This window comes from Mastomys coucha, unplaced genomic scaffold (assembly GCF_008632895.1).
Source record: "Mastomys coucha isolate ucsf_1 unplaced genomic scaffold, UCSF_Mcou_1 pScaffold17, whole genome shotgun sequence".
In the NCBI taxonomy this organism is placed as follows: Eukaryota; Metazoa; Chordata; class Mammalia; order Rodentia; family Muridae; genus Mastomys; species Mastomys coucha.
This window is the reverse complement of record NW_022196899.1, coordinates 26403311-26421210: the sequence shown is the minus strand read 5'-3', so window position 1 is coordinate 26421210 and position 17900 is coordinate 26403311. Positions and strand designations below refer to the sequence as shown.

The 17900-nt window shown below is 44.2% G+C and overlaps 2 protein-coding genes and 1 long non-coding RNA gene across 3 annotated transcripts in view; 1 reads left to right on the top strand and 2 right to left on the bottom strand.

The window, feature by feature from the left end:
- Ndufb5 (NADH:ubiquinone oxidoreductase subunit B5) overlaps positions 1-7253 on the bottom strand; it is a 13859-nt gene extending 6606 nt beyond the window's left edge. Inside the window, exon 1 of the mRNA XM_031376580.1 lies at positions 7083-7253. Within this exon, the coding sequence (XP_031232440.1) occupies positions 7083-7206 (124 nt within the window). The 5' untranslated portion in view covers positions 7207-7253. The remainder of the gene's footprint in view (positions 1-7082) is intronic.
- LOC116095069 lies at positions 4037-7076 on the bottom strand. Its single transcript, XR_004120426.1, has 2 exons — positions 6700-7076; positions 4037-4486 (listed from the first exon to the last, which is right to left on the bottom strand). It is a non-coding gene; the product is annotated as an uncharacterized LOC116095069 (long non-coding RNA).
- On the top strand, positions 7249-17378 carry Mrpl47 (mitochondrial ribosomal protein L47). Its single transcript, XM_031376579.1, has 8 exons — positions 7249-7370; positions 7506-7654; positions 10091-10242; positions 10694-10754; positions 12773-12869; positions 14034-14164; positions 15212-15307; positions 17158-17378. Exons 2-8 carry the CDS (start codon positions 7557-7559, stop codon positions 17279-17281), a joined length of 759 nt encoding a protein of 252 aa, XP_031232439.1. The 5' UTR covers positions 7249-7370; positions 7506-7556; the 3' UTR covers positions 17282-17378.
- The last annotated feature ends 522 nt before the right edge of the window (positions 17379-17900 follow it).

Here is a 17900-nt window from a genome sequence, read left to right as displayed (position 1 = left end):
TAAAACAAAACTAAAACAAGCCCCTGTTCCCTTCCCCCTCCCCCTGCTGGCCACCCCACCCCCTCCTGCTTACTGGCCCTAGCATTCCCCTACACTGGGACATAGAACCTTCACAGGGCCAAGGGCCTCTCCTCCCATTGATGATCAACTAGGCCATCCTCTGCTACACATGCAGCTGGAGCCATGAGTCCCCCATGTGTGCTCTTGGTTGGTGGTCGAGTTCCTGGGAGCTCTGAGGGTACTGGTTATCAGCAAGCACATTGAAGCCCAGTCCTTACACGTGCTGGAAAGTGTAAAGCTGCAGAGCTCCTCACTTTAACTCACTGTAAAAACACCGAGTGATCGTTTCAGTGTACCTTAGAGGCAGGCAGGGAGGGCAGATGCTCCTGACAAGCTGCTCACCCTTGCTCCCTCTACAGAAAACAAACATGCTAAAGCCCCCTAAAAACCAAAGGTGAATGCCACCTCCTAACACAGAAGGTGAAGGCAGGAAGCTGCTGAAACCCAGACAGACAGGACCAACAGTATCTCCGCCAATCTATAGCAGGGATTTGACTATTACAGACTACGCTGAGTTAAACTCAGTGCCTTGTGCATGCTAGCCAGGCCTTCTACCACCAGGCTAGACCCCAACCTAGTAAGTCATTTCTGACTAGGAATATCTGTCACAGATCAAAGTTTTAGAATGACTTCAGCCTTGTTGGAGATAAGTAGAGGTGGACTGTGACTCCTAGATCCCCTTCCTCTGCTCCAGGTCCCTAGAAGCTTGAGACTTCCCATCAGTACTCTACCAGGACTGTGCTGCTATTCAGAAGCTCTGTGGCTGTGCTTCTGCTCGATTCCCACTGAAGGAAACATAACAGCAAAGAAACGAAGCCGGCCGAGACCCCTAGGTGGCAACACTAATGTAAGAAAGAATATTCCATTTATTTGAGCTTAACAGCTACAACTCCTCACTCCCTTCAGGACCATAGAACATCTATGCTGCAGAAGCTGATGCTGTCCCATCAGATGCCACGCTCTCTTTGACGTGACACACACCCATGGGTCTGCACAACTATCCTTTGGTGTCAGTATCCATGAGGAACAAGTTCTGGGTTTCAGGATACCAAGACCTCCAGATGATCAAGGCTCTTACGTGAGACAACACCCATACAATAACCCACACATTCTCCTATGTATTATAATGTCTAGTAATACTGACACAGTGAATACAATGATACAGCAATACAGTGAATGCCATATAAACTACTACTATATTGCATTGTTAGGGGAATAATACTAAGAAAAAATGTTACAGGAGCAATTTACTTTCCAAATATTTTCTAACGACAGTCATCTGGATTTGAGAATGTGGCTGCATGGATGTAGAGGACCAGGTCTACCTGCTACTAATCCTGCCACTCTCAACTACCCATATCTGAAGGTGTGAGATGTCTGGATTTTGGAATCACCTGAAGCAGCTAACAGGGTTTAGGAAGTTAATTCACTAGAAAATCAGATATGGGCATGAACTTACTAAGCACAGATTATACTACAAACACTACAGAAGTGACAAGATAAGAGACCCTGACATTTTTCAGAAACCTCTTTAAAAGTTACCATTATGGAAGAAAGTCAGGATGATACTACAAACTATTCACGAACTCACTAAAGACTGAAATACCCACTGTGTGCAGGTCCTCTGTGAGGCTAAAGGTCAAGATGGGTACAGACCCTGCTGGGAGAGAAAGCGTAGATAGGGGAATCTCAAACCCATGAGGGCAGCAAAGAAACAGACAAATAAGCAGGAAGGAGTAGGCCCAGAGGGAAAGTGCACATTCAGACAGGACAGTGGTGGGAGCAGAGGGCATGCACTGTCCACTTAGGGAAGAAGGTGGTTGGGATTGTTCTACCTGTGCTGGATAGTTTTATGTCAAGGGGAATAATAAGCTAGAGTCATTGGAGAAGGAAGGAATTTCAGTTGAGGAACTGCCTCCGTAAGATCTGGTTGTCGGGCATTTTCTTAGTTATTGATTGATGGGAGCGGGGGGCAGCCCATGGTGGGTGGTGTCATCCCTAGGCTGGTGGTCCTGGGTTCTATAGGAAGCAGGCTGAGTAAACCACAGAAAACAAGCCAGTAAGCAGCAGCCCTCCATGGCCTTGGCATCAGCTCCAGCCTCCAGGTTCCTCCCTTGTCTGAGTTCCTGTCCTGACTTCTTCAATGATGAATGACAAAGTGGCAGTATAGGCAAAATAAGTCCTTTCCTCCCCAACTCACCTTTGCTCGTGGTGTTTCACTGCAGCAATAGAAACCCTAAGGTAAGATACTACCTAGAAAATGCGGTCCATCAAAGAGACCTCCACAGAGCCCCAGAATCTAGATTCCTGTAAGTGTCCTGAGTGGGTGGAGACACTGTAGTGGTTTGAATAAGAATGGCCCCGGTAGACTCATATTGGAACACTTAGGGAGTGGCATTAGGAGGTGAGACCTTGTGAAGGAAATGAATCACTAAGGGTGGATCTTGGCGTTTCAGAAGCCCAAGCCAGGCCCAATGTTTTGCTCTTCCTGCTGCCTGCCAATCTAGATGTAGAACTCTCAGCTCCCTCTCCAGCACCATGTCTGCCTGGATGCTGCCATGCTTCCCGCCATGACGATAATGGACTAAACCTCTGAACCTGTAATCCAGCCTCAATTAAATATTTTCCTTTATAAGACTTGCCATGGTCATGGTGTCTCATCATAGCAATAGAAACCAAAGCATATAGCATTCCTGAGCCATGGAAACACAAAGCAACTTTTAGAAAAATGCTAATTCAACCATAAAGAAACCAAGCCCTAAATAAGTCTAAATAAGCAGCAAGTCCTACTGGGTCCACAGAAGCTTCAGCTGCCTGCAAAAGCACCCAAGAACAAGTCAACCTTAACCCGCTGTATGAGAAGTACAGTGGGCCAAACCTGGATGCTTGGCCTGAAGATGTGGCCTAGCAATGAAGCCCTAGCTTCCATCCTCAGCACCACGTAAGAGTGTGGTGGTACATGCCTGTCAGCCGAGCAATTGGAAGGTATAGGGACACGGATCAGGCTCCAGAGTCTGAAGGTAGCTTAGGTTATACGAGACTACGGAAATTAACCTGGTTTTCATTTTCTGACCATTCCAGAAGTGTATCCATTCCAGAGCTCTGTGGCTTGGTTTTGAGACAGCATCTTTGTATACTCTAGACTGACCTTGAGCTCTCTAAGCACTGCAGGCTTACCTTGACCCTCTTTGCAGGGCACAGACTTTTATAGAGGACTTAAGCAGCTAGGTTGTTTACAAACCTGGCAAGTGACCTGGGGACTGACTGACAGCACTGAAGTCTGGATGAAGACGAGTGCTGAGTTCTTTGTATTTGATTTATTTGTATGAATGCTTCGCTTGTATGTATGTCTATGTACATGTATGCCCAGTGTCCATGCAGCAAGAGCTGCAGATGGCTGTGAACCATGTTGTGGGTGCTGGGAACTCAACTGATTACACATTTTTAAATAGCTAAAGAACTGTTGAGGAAAGAGGGCTCTACTGTTTCCACCTGAAGGGAAGATCAATGGTCAAGGAACCACTCTCTGCTTCACAGATTCAGTTTCTAGAAATTTGGGGGCTGAAGATAAAACTGGACTGCCTCACTCATTTTTCACCACAGTTATTCGACAATCCACAATGCAATCTGGAAATCTCTTGTGAGACAGGTTAGCCTAGAGGATCAAGACACTTCTTTCAGAAAACCTGATCACATGCCCTATCTTCAAATAAAGAAGTGTTCTTCTCAACTTATCTCTGACTTCCCAAGATAAATATCCCCAAGGTGAGTGGTGCATAGTAGCACACAACTTGGAAGTTCCAGCAATCAGGAGGGAGGGGCAGGTTGAATCTAGCCTGGTCTACATAGGGACAACCTCCAAGCCAGCCAGGGCTACATAATAAGATGATATCTAATAGAAGACAAAGATCCCCAAGAAATCTCTCCTGTCTCCTGGGTTGTTTTTTTTATGCCTGAATCAACCCCTATGCCCTGGGTTCTCACCTCTCTCTCTCTCTCTCTCTGTCTCACATCTCACCCTTCGGAGATATATGTATAATCTCCAACATAGCTCCTTTCTGATTTCCCCAGACAGTATTGGTCTCCTGCTTTTCCCTTGAGCAACACTTGATAATCTCCTTTAACTCAAAGAACCTTTAACCCTAAGAATTTGTTAAAGCTCATGAGGTCAGAGGACAATATATGCAGCTCAGTCAGTCTCGCCAGTAAGAGTTAGTGTCAGACTCGTGGCAGGGGTTGTGGGAACATTGGTGTTGGTGTTTCAAACAATCCAAAACTGGTCATTCATTGTCTTTCTCTAAATTCTCAGTTACAAGTACCATTTGAATTACCTGGGCCAAAAAGCTAGTCCATTTCCTTGCATCTATCAATCTTTCATCACTTATCAATGAGAAACTGATAATCTACAACGGGCTAATGAGGTGGGCTGGAAAGGAAGAGTATTTGTTGCGAGGTTGGTTAACCTGAGTTTGATCCCCAGATCCCACAGTGGAAGCTGAGGGCTGATTCCCACAGTTGTCTTCTTGTCTCTATATGCATAGGCACTTTAGCTGTGTCAAGGCCCCTTCTCCACCCCACTTGGGTCCTGATCACCTTCTCTCCCCTTTTCTGAATACCTAGTTCTCCCAAAAGCCCTAAGTCCAGGCATACCAGAAAGCCCACAAACTACTCTGCCAGTTTCCCATGTTAAGGTGATTCCCATATTCATTTTACATTTATACTCTTCATCTTAGTTCACAGTACTGGGTTCACAGATCTGTTGAATCCACTCTCCTCCACCCTGGGAAATATCTGTGTATTAGCTTTAGAACGGAAAGGGATTCAATGTTTTCTGCCCACAGCAAGTTGGAGGCTTTGCTGCTTTGGGCCTGTGGCAAGGCATGATGGAAGTATGTGCTAGAACAAACTGTACACCTTCTAGTGGCTGGGAAGCAGAGAAAGAAAGAAGAGGGGAGGGCCCTGCTTCAATGACAAGAAGATCTTGGATCAAAATTCCACCTCTCAGATGCTCAATCACAACCTGCCAGCTTCTTGGAAGACTGTAAGTTATCTCCGGCAACCAGATGGTCATCTTCCAGAAAAGGAAATGAAGATCATGACCAAGCGCCTTCCACTTTAGCTTCTAGTAGGTATTGACTCAAGGTCATAGAGCTTTTAAATTCTGCAGTCAAGATTTGAATCTTGGCAGCCTAGCTCCAGAAAAAGAAGATGGGAGAGGGGCCTAGGCATCTTGCTGGGATGCCCAAGGAACTGGTGGAAGAGAAGAAAACCTTCAGGGAGCAATGGCAGACATGTATGCCAGGGACAGCAGCAACGTAGTGAAACAATCACTCTTGGAACAGAAACTAGTAGGCCTTCCCTGTTCTGTTCAGGACATCGGCTCCCTGTGGTTCTCTCAGAACTGCAAAAGTGAGAAACAGTACAGAAAGAGGAACTATGGAGTCTTATCTCAGTTTAGCTAGACTACATTCAGCACCTCTGGGGGAGGATTCAAGGGATCTCTTCTTGTATATCTGAGGATATTTATAATAAAAAAAATGATGTGCAAAAGGATTTGACCAAGAAGTGTCAGCACATGGAGTTTGCATGCAGTTTAAATTCCTGCTGGGTATTTTAAAAGCACTGATCCTTTCTAGAGTGTTCCAGAAGGTCCCTATGCCTCAATATAGAATGCGACATAATTAAAATTAAGTTAGGGAAAAGGGGAAAATAGGATAAGATGTTTGGAGAGTGGAGAGAATATTTTTGGCTTTAGGGAAAATTTTTTCTTTTCTCTGTATTGGACAAGGCAAACTGTGTATCTCTAACCAAGAGGATTAAATGAACTGATTACTTAAAATGGTACCTGGCACTTAGCAGATGCTCAATAAACACTGCCACCATTACTGCTAACTTAGTAGATAAACATTATTTTTAATATTAAAGTGTATTAAATAAAATAAATTGTAAAATGATGGAATAACATTGCATTTTCTTTCCATGGTCTCTGAAGAGAAAAAACAGATCGAATACTAAGCAAGTAGTATTCTGCTTTGTTTTCTCTTCTGGAAAGCAAAAGGATTCAGGCTCAGGCTCCTAGGCCCTCACTATGACTGTCCTGAGACCTGAGCTCTTTACCCTACTTAGACTCCATTCTAAGGGAGCAGCGGTTCTCAGCCTTCCTAACGCTGCAACCCTTTAATGCAGTTCTTCATGTTGTGATCCCCAACTATAAAATTATTTTCCCTGCTACTCCATAACTGTAATTTTGCTACTGTTATGAATCATAACGTAAACATCTGTGTTTTCCTATGGTCTTAGGCGACCCCTATGAAGGGGTCGCGACCCACAGGTCAAGAACCATTGCAAGATATTAAAGGTACGACTGTATTAACATACAGCAGATACAATCTGGGCTAAACTCAACATTACACATTCACTCGCACTATAATCTAGTAAAAAACAAACATGAAATATTTTCGTGGACTTTTAAGTCGTCGTAGGGTCCACGGACACAGTTATTACCGTGCCCAATGGGGCTGTCTGTCACCCGGAGCCTTTCTACACTCGTGCCTAGGAACATCATTATAGCCTTCATGTTGGTGCGCTTCTCAGCAACTTCCTATCTGCGGGTTAGAACCAGCTGCAGGTGCCACCCACCCTGATTCTGTCTGCCCTGAGCCCAGCGACGCAGTGCAAGCCTGCAATCCCAGCCCTCGGGAACCGGGGCAGGAGCCTCGGACCTCCTTGACCCTGTCTCAATAACGAAGCGCGTGTTGCCCTTGGAGACGCGGGCGGCAGCTCCACGCCGGTCTAGCCTGGCGCGAGTGAGCAGCGTCCCGCACGGCGTGGCAACGCGCTTCGCAAACGCTGATCTTAAACCAGCCGGTCTGATTTCTGCAGCAGCTCTTCATACAGCCCGCGCGGTGTCTCCTCGAGAGCTCCAGGCCGACGTTGTCCCCGCTCTCTCCCTCGGAGGTCCCCAAGGTCACCTGGAAACAGCCCTCCCACCTCTCACCCGCGTCTCCAAGGCCGGCACCCACCGACAGTCTTCGGAAAGCTCCGTGCGAGGAAACTTCCGACTCCGAGTCTAGTGCCAGCGCGGCGGCAAGACAGCGCTGTCAGCGCGGCGACCGAAGCCCGCTGCAGCAGGCTCATGGCCGCCATGGCTACGCCGGCCACGGAAGGAAGTGGGGTGGGCAACGGGAGCCGGGAGGGTCAATCCACCAGTGAGGGCGAACGCTGGAGGAGACCATGTTGAGTGAAGGCAGCGACCGGCTCTTGCGAGCTTCATAAACAGGGTCTGGCGCACAAAAGTGACGACATTGTAGGTGGGTCGCCCAAGAGAGCCCTGTAAACTCTATGGCTTACGGGGGGGGGGGGCGGGGATCGGCGCGAGAGCCGTGGGTGCGGCCATGTTTAGTAAGGGCAAACCTGTTCCTGTTTGCTTCCTTTGTCTCACGCAGCCAGCGGAAGTGACCTCGTGGACACCGACGCAGAGGGTCTACATTAGAAACATGGCTGCGACCAGTCTAGTGGGTATTTGTAGAAGAGCCTCAGCGTTCCTGAAGGCTGCTTGTTCCCTAGTAAATCCCAAGGACCCTGCTCACTCGGGGTAAGTGATGGGAGAAGAAATGACTGCCTCCGCCTTTGGGCGCTTCTTGCTGGGTGCTGGGTGCAACAGAGCAATGATAGGCCACCGCGGAGGCAGAGAGTATGACCTTGGAGTCGCCTACCTTGGAGCACCCCGTTATTCCTCCAGCGTTTTGTTGCCGCAGGCGATGGGAGTATCCGATGCTCGGTGTTTACTCCGACACTCAGTGTACCGAGCCTGGGTAGGTTGGGAGGGAAGTTCCGAGGAGTCTTGAGCTGTGGAACGGAAGGCTACCCCGGGTGTCTTTGTACATAGATTGTCCGGTAGATATTGATGAGAGTAGCTAAGGCAAGGGAAGCTGTTTCGACGAGTGTGAGAAAGACACTCACAGACACTTTATCGACATTTGCCATCAGGGAGCCGAGTTTTAGAAATAATAAAGTGCATATTAATTGAAGGAAGCAGTCCATGTTCGGTTGAACACTCAGCTATTGTGCATCTGTCATCTTCTATATTATTAACACTAACTTTGGAAATTAGCTTTGTAAAACCCTGCAGAGTTGTAACTTGATCAGGGTGGCAAACTTGAATAAATGATTTCCTCTTTCATTATCTTCTTTTTCTTTAAAAATGAACTAATTTGAGGCTGAAGAGATGGCCCAGTGTTTAAGTGCATGTGTTCTTGCAGAAGTCCCAAGTTAGTGTCACTAACTTGGTTCACGGTGGCTCTCTAACGTCTTTAACTCCAATTCCTGGTGATCTGGTGCTTTCCTTGACCTCTGAAGCATCAGCCACACATGGTACACATATATGCAGGGAAAACATTCAAATACATAAACCTTACATTTTTTAATGAAATAATTTCATTGTGTGTTTTTTTATAAAAAATGAATACCTGTCACTCAGAAAAGAGGCAAAATATTTTGAAGACAGTAAAGCCAGTTGTCCATTCACAGAACACATTACCGTTTCTTTTTTTAATTTTGCAGGTATATACTTTATTTACCACTATTTCCCCAGAACAATAGAAACATTATTAGAGTAAAACAGTAACCATATACCCTTAACCCATAGTAACCAGTCATTGGCAGTTTGTCACATCTTTCAAGATCCCTGTATTTATGTTCTTTTTCTGCACTATTTGACAGAGGTCAAAATTCAAGCATAGGACCAAGGACATTGCCACACTAAGTATGACACTGTGATCACACTCTGGAATACACTGCTATTATTTAGCATATAATCCAAAATAAAAATTGAGTTTACCCTATTAATCCCTTTCTTTTTTTCTTTCCTCTTTATTGTCTCCATTCATTTCTATCCTTTTCTTCAGGATCCAGTGAAGAATCATTTAGTGCAATAGTTGACATCAATCCAGTGTTTCTTTTTTCCTTTGTCATGACACTGCCAATTTAGGGTAGGATTTAGATTTTGTTTATTATCTCACCATAATTAGTTTCAAGTCAAGAGTCATGGATGAAGCTCAGTGGTAGAGCAAGAGCAATTACCTAGCATGCCTGAGGCCGTGGGCTCAATCCTCAGTACACCACTGGAAAACACACATAAATTCTAGTCAAATACTCTTGGTTTGGAAGACAGCACTTGGGAAACATTTCACATTTTGTTTTAAGGTTGTTTTATCATCTCATTAAGTGTTTTGTAACATTTCTAAATATGTATAATTATGCATTAGATTTTTATGTAGTTATACAGTGTTGTATGTTTATGTAATTAACAACTCTTTAATACCACCTTTAATGCCTTGATAGATATCTTAATCAGTGGGCTCCTATCGTTTTAAAAGTTTCTAGATGCAGAATTACTGGATCGAAGGAGAAAACGTTATGCCTTTTGAACGTTGCTACATTGACTTTCAGAATGGTTTTGATCTGTTCATAAATTTACTTGCTACAGTGGAGGAAGCACTGGAAATGTTACTCTAGAGTATAATTGTGGGGTCAGCAAGATGGCTCAGGAGGTAAAAAGTGCTTGCCACTCAAGCCTGGTGACCTCAGTTTGATCCAGTGAACATAAGTAGTAAAAGCTGGGTGCAGTGGCAAATGTCTCCAATCCCAGCATTCCTGGGCCCAGACAGGAGGTAGAGAAAGGGGAAGTCCCCAGTCAAACCTGCTAACCTGAGCATTCAGCACAACAGCATACAGGAGAGAGGCTGCGCCTCCAACACAGGAGGTTGTCTTCTGACCGCTACATGTGTGTCATGGCACACGAAAGCACATACCCCCACACACGCACATAGATACTTGTGTACATATGTTGTCTGAAACTATGGGGTAGCCATCTGTACAATTAAAGGAAAAAATACTTTCTCATGCATTTAAAAAGCTGACCACTACGAGAGTAAATATCCTGTGTAGAATCTTTGCGGTTGTGATGAAGAAATGTTTCTTGCTGATAAAGTGTGAATGTTAGAAAACTTTGCTCCTTATTTGTGTTCAGTTGCAGGTCTTCTCTTAGTTTGTTGCATAAGAACACAGCACATGCCACCACTTTTCTCCAGTGTAACTTACTTCATACCACATTGTCAAGGAAAGGACTGGAAGAATTTTTTGATGACCCAAAGAATTGGGGGGAAGAAAAAGTCAAATCTGGTGAGATATATAGAATGGTCTATAGTAATTGATTGAGCCCTCCATCATCCTAGGATTATCCAGCTTAGGATTTCCTTTTAAAATTTCCTTTGGATTTTAAAGGTAACTGAAGTAAAACTTCCTTGGCTGGTTGGTGGGCTGCTTGAGCGTGTTAAATAACATGAGGCTTGGGTTTATTTTAGTTGGCTTCATTTTTTTTAAGTAATAATTAAAAATAGTTTGAAGTGACATTATGGAAAGAAAATGCATTTGACCCAAATGCCAGCAGTCTTTGCCGGTCATGTTACTGATATTTTCATGTTGGTATTTAATTGAATTCTAGTTGTATATAATATGATAATCCTGCTGCACCTTTTACAGACAGAGAAACCTTGAATTTTGAGAGTAAGTACTCGGCCAGGACGTAGAGCCAGAAGCATCATTTAATGTCACACGTTTCTCCTCCTCACAGGAGCTTCATGGACCTGCCAGCAGCTGAGGAACAAAAGTAACGAAGACTTACATAAGCTTTGGTGAGGGATCCGCATATTGAAACATTACAGTTTAACAGCGGGATCAGAACTACCTGTGTGAGGAAGAACTGACCAAGTGGTTTGTTTTCACGGGACAGAGCGTGATTGCATGAGCTTGTAAAAATGTGGCAGAGGATTGCATTGAGACATTTGTCACATTCTGACACAAGGTGTCGGAACTTTAGGTTTTTGCAGTAGTGCTGAGTCAGACCACTACCATTACACCAGGAGTGTCAGGAGACAAGGTTAGAAATGACATGGGGACAGGTTGGTCACAGTTACACTGCCCTCGCTTTCCCCCTTCCTCATTAACTTACTGTTTAACATAAATGCTGACAGAAAGCAGATAAAGACCTGTGTACACTTCCGTTTACTTACAGTCCAGAAGATGACTCACCTCATACTTGTTAGAGTGAACCCTGTTACCTGCAACTCATAGGAGCCTTAAACCCTAATTAGGAACACCAAGAGGCTCAGTTTCCAGGATAATAAAGTAACAATGATTAAACAAAACGTGGGGTCTTTAATATTAACCACATGCACACAGAGAGGATTGAGAAGAAGGCTGCAATCCTCTTAGAAGTCCGCAAAAGTGGAGCCTGGACTCTGAGGTCCAGAGTTCTGTTGCCCTAACTACACCCCTGTTTCTTTTCACACCTCATTTGTTCAGAAGGCTGTTTAAAAACTGGAAATGTTGAGCAGAAGAAAGGAATGTCCCATTTCTTTTCCCCTGTTCTAAAAGAATATTCAGAAGATGTCTCTAACTAAAGTCTCACCACTGGCCAGTCATTCACAGCTTCTGCCTTTCTTTTAATTCCTTGTTTGATGGCCTGAATTTTAGCCTGTTATCCTGGTGGGTTGTGTCAAAGGCTACATCAGTTGGGAATGTGAGTAGATTGTTCTGGCACATGCCCCTGCTGTCTTTTATTGTAGTATTTAGCCCAAAGCTTGTTTTGTTTTAACCATATTTGTTTTGTGGGAAGTCTCCCATGATCTGGGTAGGCTTTTGGCTTCTCTTGAATAATCAGGCCTCTGTGGGTCTGTGCCAGCCTCAGCTCGGCTGTGGAGTGGACCTAGCCCTCAGCTGTCGCCGACACTCAACCCACATTGCTCATTATGATCACCTATCTGGGAGCTATAGTAGACATTTAATTTTTCCCCCTAATTTGGAGGATTATTTTTCTTTCTTAACAGTTTAAAAGAATAACATAGCATTTACAAAATGCATCCATACTGCACTTGTTATAGAAAAGTAAATTTTAATAAAGCACTGTTATGAGTTATTGATAAAGGTCAACTTAGGACTGTCTCAGCACTCACTGTGCTAAACCAGCATTTGCCACTCCTCTCGCCAGAACTGTCTACATCATTCCTACAGTTCCACATGAGAGTATAAAACTCCCCGTTCCTTTGACTGGCTTGTACTGCCCCCCACAGTTACTGCAGTAATTCTGAAGCTGAGGTACTCACGACACCCTTTCCCCAGCTTAGCCAGGACAGTGCTTTAGAATTTGGCTGCCTCGTCTCCTTTCATCTTAAAGCCCATACCAGGACGTCTTCCCTGGTCACTTTAGCTCTAGAGGTGCCTCATGTCCACACCGCATGTCATCTCCCTAATCCAGTAAGCCACATTGGAAGTAGCATGGCAAGCTAGAGGTAGAATTTACACAGATGTCTGAAATGGGAACCCAGAATTTGCTGTGTGACCCATGGTCATAGTGCCTGACCACTCCAAGCTATCTTCATTAGAGAGAGAGAACTGGCACCAACCTCAAGGTTGTGAAGAATGCTTGGCACTTGGGCATGCAATCGCTGCACAATAGATATTACTTCCCTGTGGCATGGAGGGACTGTGTCTGACACCTTTGTGCACAGGACGCAGCACTGAGTAAGCTGGAAGGTGGCTCTTTGTGATGGTGCCATGTGAGCTTTCTGAAGGACTTCAGGACTTTCACAGTGTTTAATTTTGATGTAAGAAATCACTATTGAATAGTATCACAGCTTTGTATTTGGTACAGGTATGTCCTTCTGAAGGAAAGAAACATGCTTCTAACTCTGGAGCAGGAGGCCAAGCGACAGAGATTGCCAATGCCAAGTCCAGAAAGGTTAGAAAAGGTAGGCTTGTGGGCACTAAGGCCCTTAACCTGGGGTTAAAGCTAAAAGGGAAAGAGTTCATGGTTCTTATATTTCTTTCCAACACCATTCCTACAGTTCCACATGAGAGCACTTTGTCACAAGTGTTATGCACCTTTGCTGTTCCCTTACTCTCAGTTGCTACTTACAGATGGGTATTTATTTTATTTATTTTTAAAATTTTTTTTTTAAGGTTCATTTATTTATTATATGTAAGTACACTGTGGCTGTCTTCAGACACTCCAGAAGAGGGCGTCAGATCTCGTTACAGATGGTTGTGAGCTACCATGTGGTTGCTGGTATTTGAATTCAGGACCTACGGAAGAGCAGTAGGTGCTCTTAACCACTGAGCCATCTCACCAGCCCCTGGGTATTTATTTTTATCTTGAGCAGCTACCTGGGAGTAAAATCATCAGGCCATACACTGTCTCTAGCGAGCTGCTTTCCAAGGCAGCCCTGTATGGCAGGCTTATCCCCGGAGGCAGCTCTGTATGGGGAGCTGGTGCTATGGAGCCCATGTTCAGTCTCCATTATCCCAGACATTATCCCATTGCAATCACATCTGAACTCAGCTTGGCTCCAGTAGCTCAGCCTGTTTTTTAGTTCTGTTGTGTTTCACCCCTAGATTGTTTTAGAGCTCAGCACTTGATTTTTCAGTCATGTGTAGCCAGTGAGAGCAGAGCTGAGCTTTGTACCAGCCGTAGTACTGAGTCTCACCTCAGCTCACTTGCCTTCCCTTCCTCACACCATCAGTAAACATTGTCACAGACTGCCTACAGATGAAAGGCCACATGTGACACAAGTGTGACCTGGTGTGTCTGCCAAGCCCAAGTGTGCACTGGGCTTGGACAAAGGCAACAGTGGTTGTCACTTCTCCTTAGCTTGCTGCATTTTCAAACCAAGTGCTAGTGCTGTGTGCACTCGGAAGCAAGTATTAAGAAAGGAAACGATAAAGCTTCAAACAGGTTACAGAAAGTCATGCTATAGACGCCCATGAACACACTCATCAAAGGAGCCTCTTACAAAGTACGTAAAGGATGGTTCCTAAATAAAAATACAAGTTCCCCACTGTGTAGACCTTCATGAGTTCTTTTGGAATGCAGTTGCAGGTAATGGCTAAAGTTAGCTGCCTTTTTCTCACCTCAGGTTGTTGACTCCATGGATGCCTTAGATAAAGTTGTCCAGGAGAGGGAAGATGCTTTAAGGCTTCTTCAGACTGGTCAAGAAAACTCAAGACCTGGGGCTTGGAGGAGGGACATCTTTGGACGGATCATCTGGTACATGATTACGCTGACTTCTAAGAGTGGAGACGGGTGGCCTGGTTTCCCCTCTCAGGACCTTTAAAACTCCTCTCCTGTGGATATATTAGCAGTCTTATGTAAAGAGAGGTTCCCATCCCCTAGACCACAAAATGTTTCTTGTCTTGTAAAACAAATTCCAGACCACACAACCCATCCCCATGGGTTCTTGTCTTGTGTGAATCATAAGTTCTTTCAAGAGTTCCATGAATTCTTCTGATAGATACTTCTGACAAGAAAAATTAGCCTATACAGATTCTTAAATTCAAAGAGCTAGTTTCAGATACACCTCTGCCCACCTTGTGCACTAAGAACCTGGGGTTCTTGAGAGTTCTAAGCAACAAGGTCAGTTTGTTTCAGTAGCATCTGGATAAGCCCTGGGCCAAGTAATGAACAGCTTACCTCCTTCTGGGGAAGGACCTGAGATTCAGCTTAGACACTGAGGAATAAAAAGGTCCCAGAGCATCCACTAACTCAGGGGCACATAGTATCTTAAGCATGAGTCCGCAAGTGGAGAAACTTGAGATGTCTAGACAATTTTCCAAACTCAGGAAATTGCCATAGCCTCACTTAAAAACTCTTCCAAAGAGCCAGGCTGTAGTGGCACACACCTTTAATCTCAGCACTCTGGAGGCAGAGGCAGGGGGATCTCTGAGTTCAACACCAGGTCTACAGAGTGAGTTCTAGGACAGCCAGGGCTACACAGAGAAACCCTGTCTCAAAAAACAATCTTCCAAGGATTTAGGGATGTAGCTCTGGTTGAAAATCTCCAGCATGCAATTTTAATTCATTTAGTTCATTTTCTAACAATTTTTTTTTTAAAACTGCTTTAAAAAATATATATTACTTTACCTGTTTGTAAGGGTGTGTGTGCTGTGGTGTGTGTGTGGAGGTCAGAGGGAACTTGCCCTTTTTATCTAATAATTTTTATTTGGTTTAATTTATTTGAGGCCATTTAGAAAACAGTGAAAAATTGAAGTAAAAATGTATCGCATATTTTATGTATAGCAATAACTGTTTTGGCAGGCACAAATTCAAGCAGTGGCCTTTACCTTGGTACCTAAACAAAAGATACAACAGGAGGCGGTTCTTCGCAATGCCTTATGTGGATCACTTTATCAGGTGAGCAGTTTCCTCATGGTAAAGCAGCCTCCTTACTGCAGATGGCCTGAGCTTCCTTTATACCTGGGTTTCTTAAAAAAGAAATAGCACTAGGTTGAAAAAAAGGAGAAAATTGATGACATATATCTAAAACCTTATGTGTATAAAGTCACTGTATCAATAGTGTGAATCCTTTTGAAAGTTATGTCTGAAAACAAGAGGGAAGTTCTACCATGTGTAGTGTAAGCTCCTTATTCCAGGACTAGTGGAAAGGGGAGGTGTCTGCAGCATTGTATCTGAGATAATGCTTAAGTGCTCCAAGCTGTTATTCAAGTGTTTCCTGTGGCAGATTCTGCATTCAGTTTATGAGACAAGGAGAATACGGTGCTTCTGTTACAGAATTGTAGTTAGCAATAAGCACCAGCTAGGTGATTCTTAAGAAACTAGGTAAGATTCTTCCTCTTTTTTTTTTTAAAAAGATTTATTTATTTTATGTATCTGAGTACACTATAGCTGTCTTTAGACACACCAGAAGAGAGTATTAGATCCCATTACAGATGGTTGTGAGCCACCATGTGGTTGTTGGGAATTGAACTCAGGATGTCTGGAAGAGCAGTCAATGCTCTTAACCTCTGTGCTATCTCTCCAGCCCAAAGTTACTTAAAACACTGAAATCTTACCCCAGAAGCAGACAAGTCAAGACTGTTTAATTATCATACTGCAGTTAGAAGGGAGGCAGGGACACAAGATTGCAGTGCCATAATGAAGGATGACGTGCACCCTTTAGCAGCTATGCTGGCAAACCTGTGACCCAGCACTGAGGAGGCTGAGGAATACTAGGTACAAGAGCCCTGGTTAGTCCTGTTACAAATAAACAAAACCTGCCAGGGATTCTTTCTGCTCTCAACAAGGATCTTCACAAATTGGTTTCTACCCCAAAACGTAATCCATAGCAAAAGTAGAAGAGACTTACATTTCTAAGTTTGCCCGTGTGTGTGTACATACATAGTATCCGATGTGATGATTTTGTGTTGCAAGAACTATTTCTCCCCTATAATCCAGGTTCAGGGAATCAAAAGGAAGCATCTTTACCACTGATCCATCAGCCATTTTAGTGTTTAGACTGAGCATTAAAATGTTTAGTATACTTATGAATCAACCAACTTTTCATCTTCCTCCCTGAACCAGCCCCATATCTTGGTTTTGACTGGGTCTGTGTTGGCCGGGAACCTGCTGTAGGCCAGGCCAGCCTTGAGCTCTGCCTGCTGGGATTAAAGGTGCACCAACATACTCAACTTCATTTTTGTCCATGGTGTACCTGTGCAGTGAGGACCCTAAAGCCACCTGTATTTCAGAACCAGCCTGGAGTTCAGTTTCTCCTTCAAATGGTCCCTGCACTGCATCACATCTCCGGTCTTCCATTGCCTACTCTAGTATAGGCCTTGCTAGACATGATCCTCACAGCTCTACACTTCCAGATTTTTACGGCTTTTACCAGTTTCAAACTACACAGTAGCTGTGTCTCCAGGACAGCACACCTGCACCACCCGCTCTAGTTAGGCACGTCCTTCATCAGTGAGAACACTTACTGTCTCCTGACACCTTGCTCACCCTCACCTCTGTGAGGATTTCAAAGCTGTGTTGATCCTACAGCTTTGAAATCTTTCCACATTTAAGACCTGGTTAAGGTAAGAAACCTGCTACATTGCTTCTGTTCCCAGTTTCCATCATCTTGTGTGTTTGTGGTGATCACTGTTAAAGCTTGATTAAGTGCTGCCTACATGACTGAGGCTCTTAGAGAGTTGGCTAGGACATGTTTTGAGAAATGGGGGAATGATTTTGTCTAAGTTGCTGTTATGTTTTTATTCTAGACTGAGAATTGAGAAGCATGCCCGCATTGAAGCAAGAAAGAGAAATTTACAGAAAAAGAAAGAAAAAATTCTCCAGGCAAAGTTCCCACATCTCTCTCAAAACCAGAAATCAAGTACTGCCTAAGATGAGATCCAGAAGTCCAGTTCCATTGTCCTTAAAGCCTGTGTCTTGATGTGAATATTTGTTAAGTGGTTTATAAAGAACTGTTCTTGTTAAGTGACATCAGTTGTTCTTTCAGCTAACATGGTATCCTCATTAGCTCTACAAGTAGTGTTCCTTTTACCAAAACCAGAAAAGAGTTCAGGTTCAATTCCCACCAGACAGGTCCTGACATATAAGAGCTTAATGTCACCTGATGTCTTGGTATAAATGTAAAGGTGATCATCGCCAGAGCAATGCTAGCAGCGAAGTCAGTTTGGAAATGCAGTTCTCACCAGTAGTGTTAAATTGTGAGGGGGAGGGAGCTGAAGAGAGGGCTCAGTGCTTAAGAGCACTTGTTGCTCTTCCAGAGAACCCAGCACAAATATAGAAGCTCATAACCTCTGTAAGTCGAGTTGTAGGGAACTGCCACCCTCCTGGCTTGTGCAGACACCAGGCACTAACTAGTGTGGTGCAGATGTAGATGCGGGTGAAATACCCATACGCAGAGTCGTTAGCATGCAAAGGATGTGGACACTGGTAGGAAAACAGTGATTGCTTTCCCACATCAAGTAATGGTAAAAGCAGCAAGTCACAACAGACA

Excerpts from the sequence above, each read along its gene's own strand:
- Mrpl47 (XM_031376579.1), top strand. The coding sequence starts at position 7,557 with ATGGCTGCGACCAGTCTAGTGGGTATTTGTAGAAGAGCCTCAGCGTTC. Across the intron at positions 10,755-12,772 it reads GAAGACTTACATAAGCTTTG|GTATGTCCTTCTGAAGGAAA; the intron begins GTGAGGGATCCG and ends TATTTGGTACAG. Across the intron at positions 12,870-14,033 it reads GTCCAGAAAGGTTAGAAAAG|GTTGTTGACTCCATGGATGC; the intron begins GTAGGCTTGTGG and ends TTCTCACCTCAG.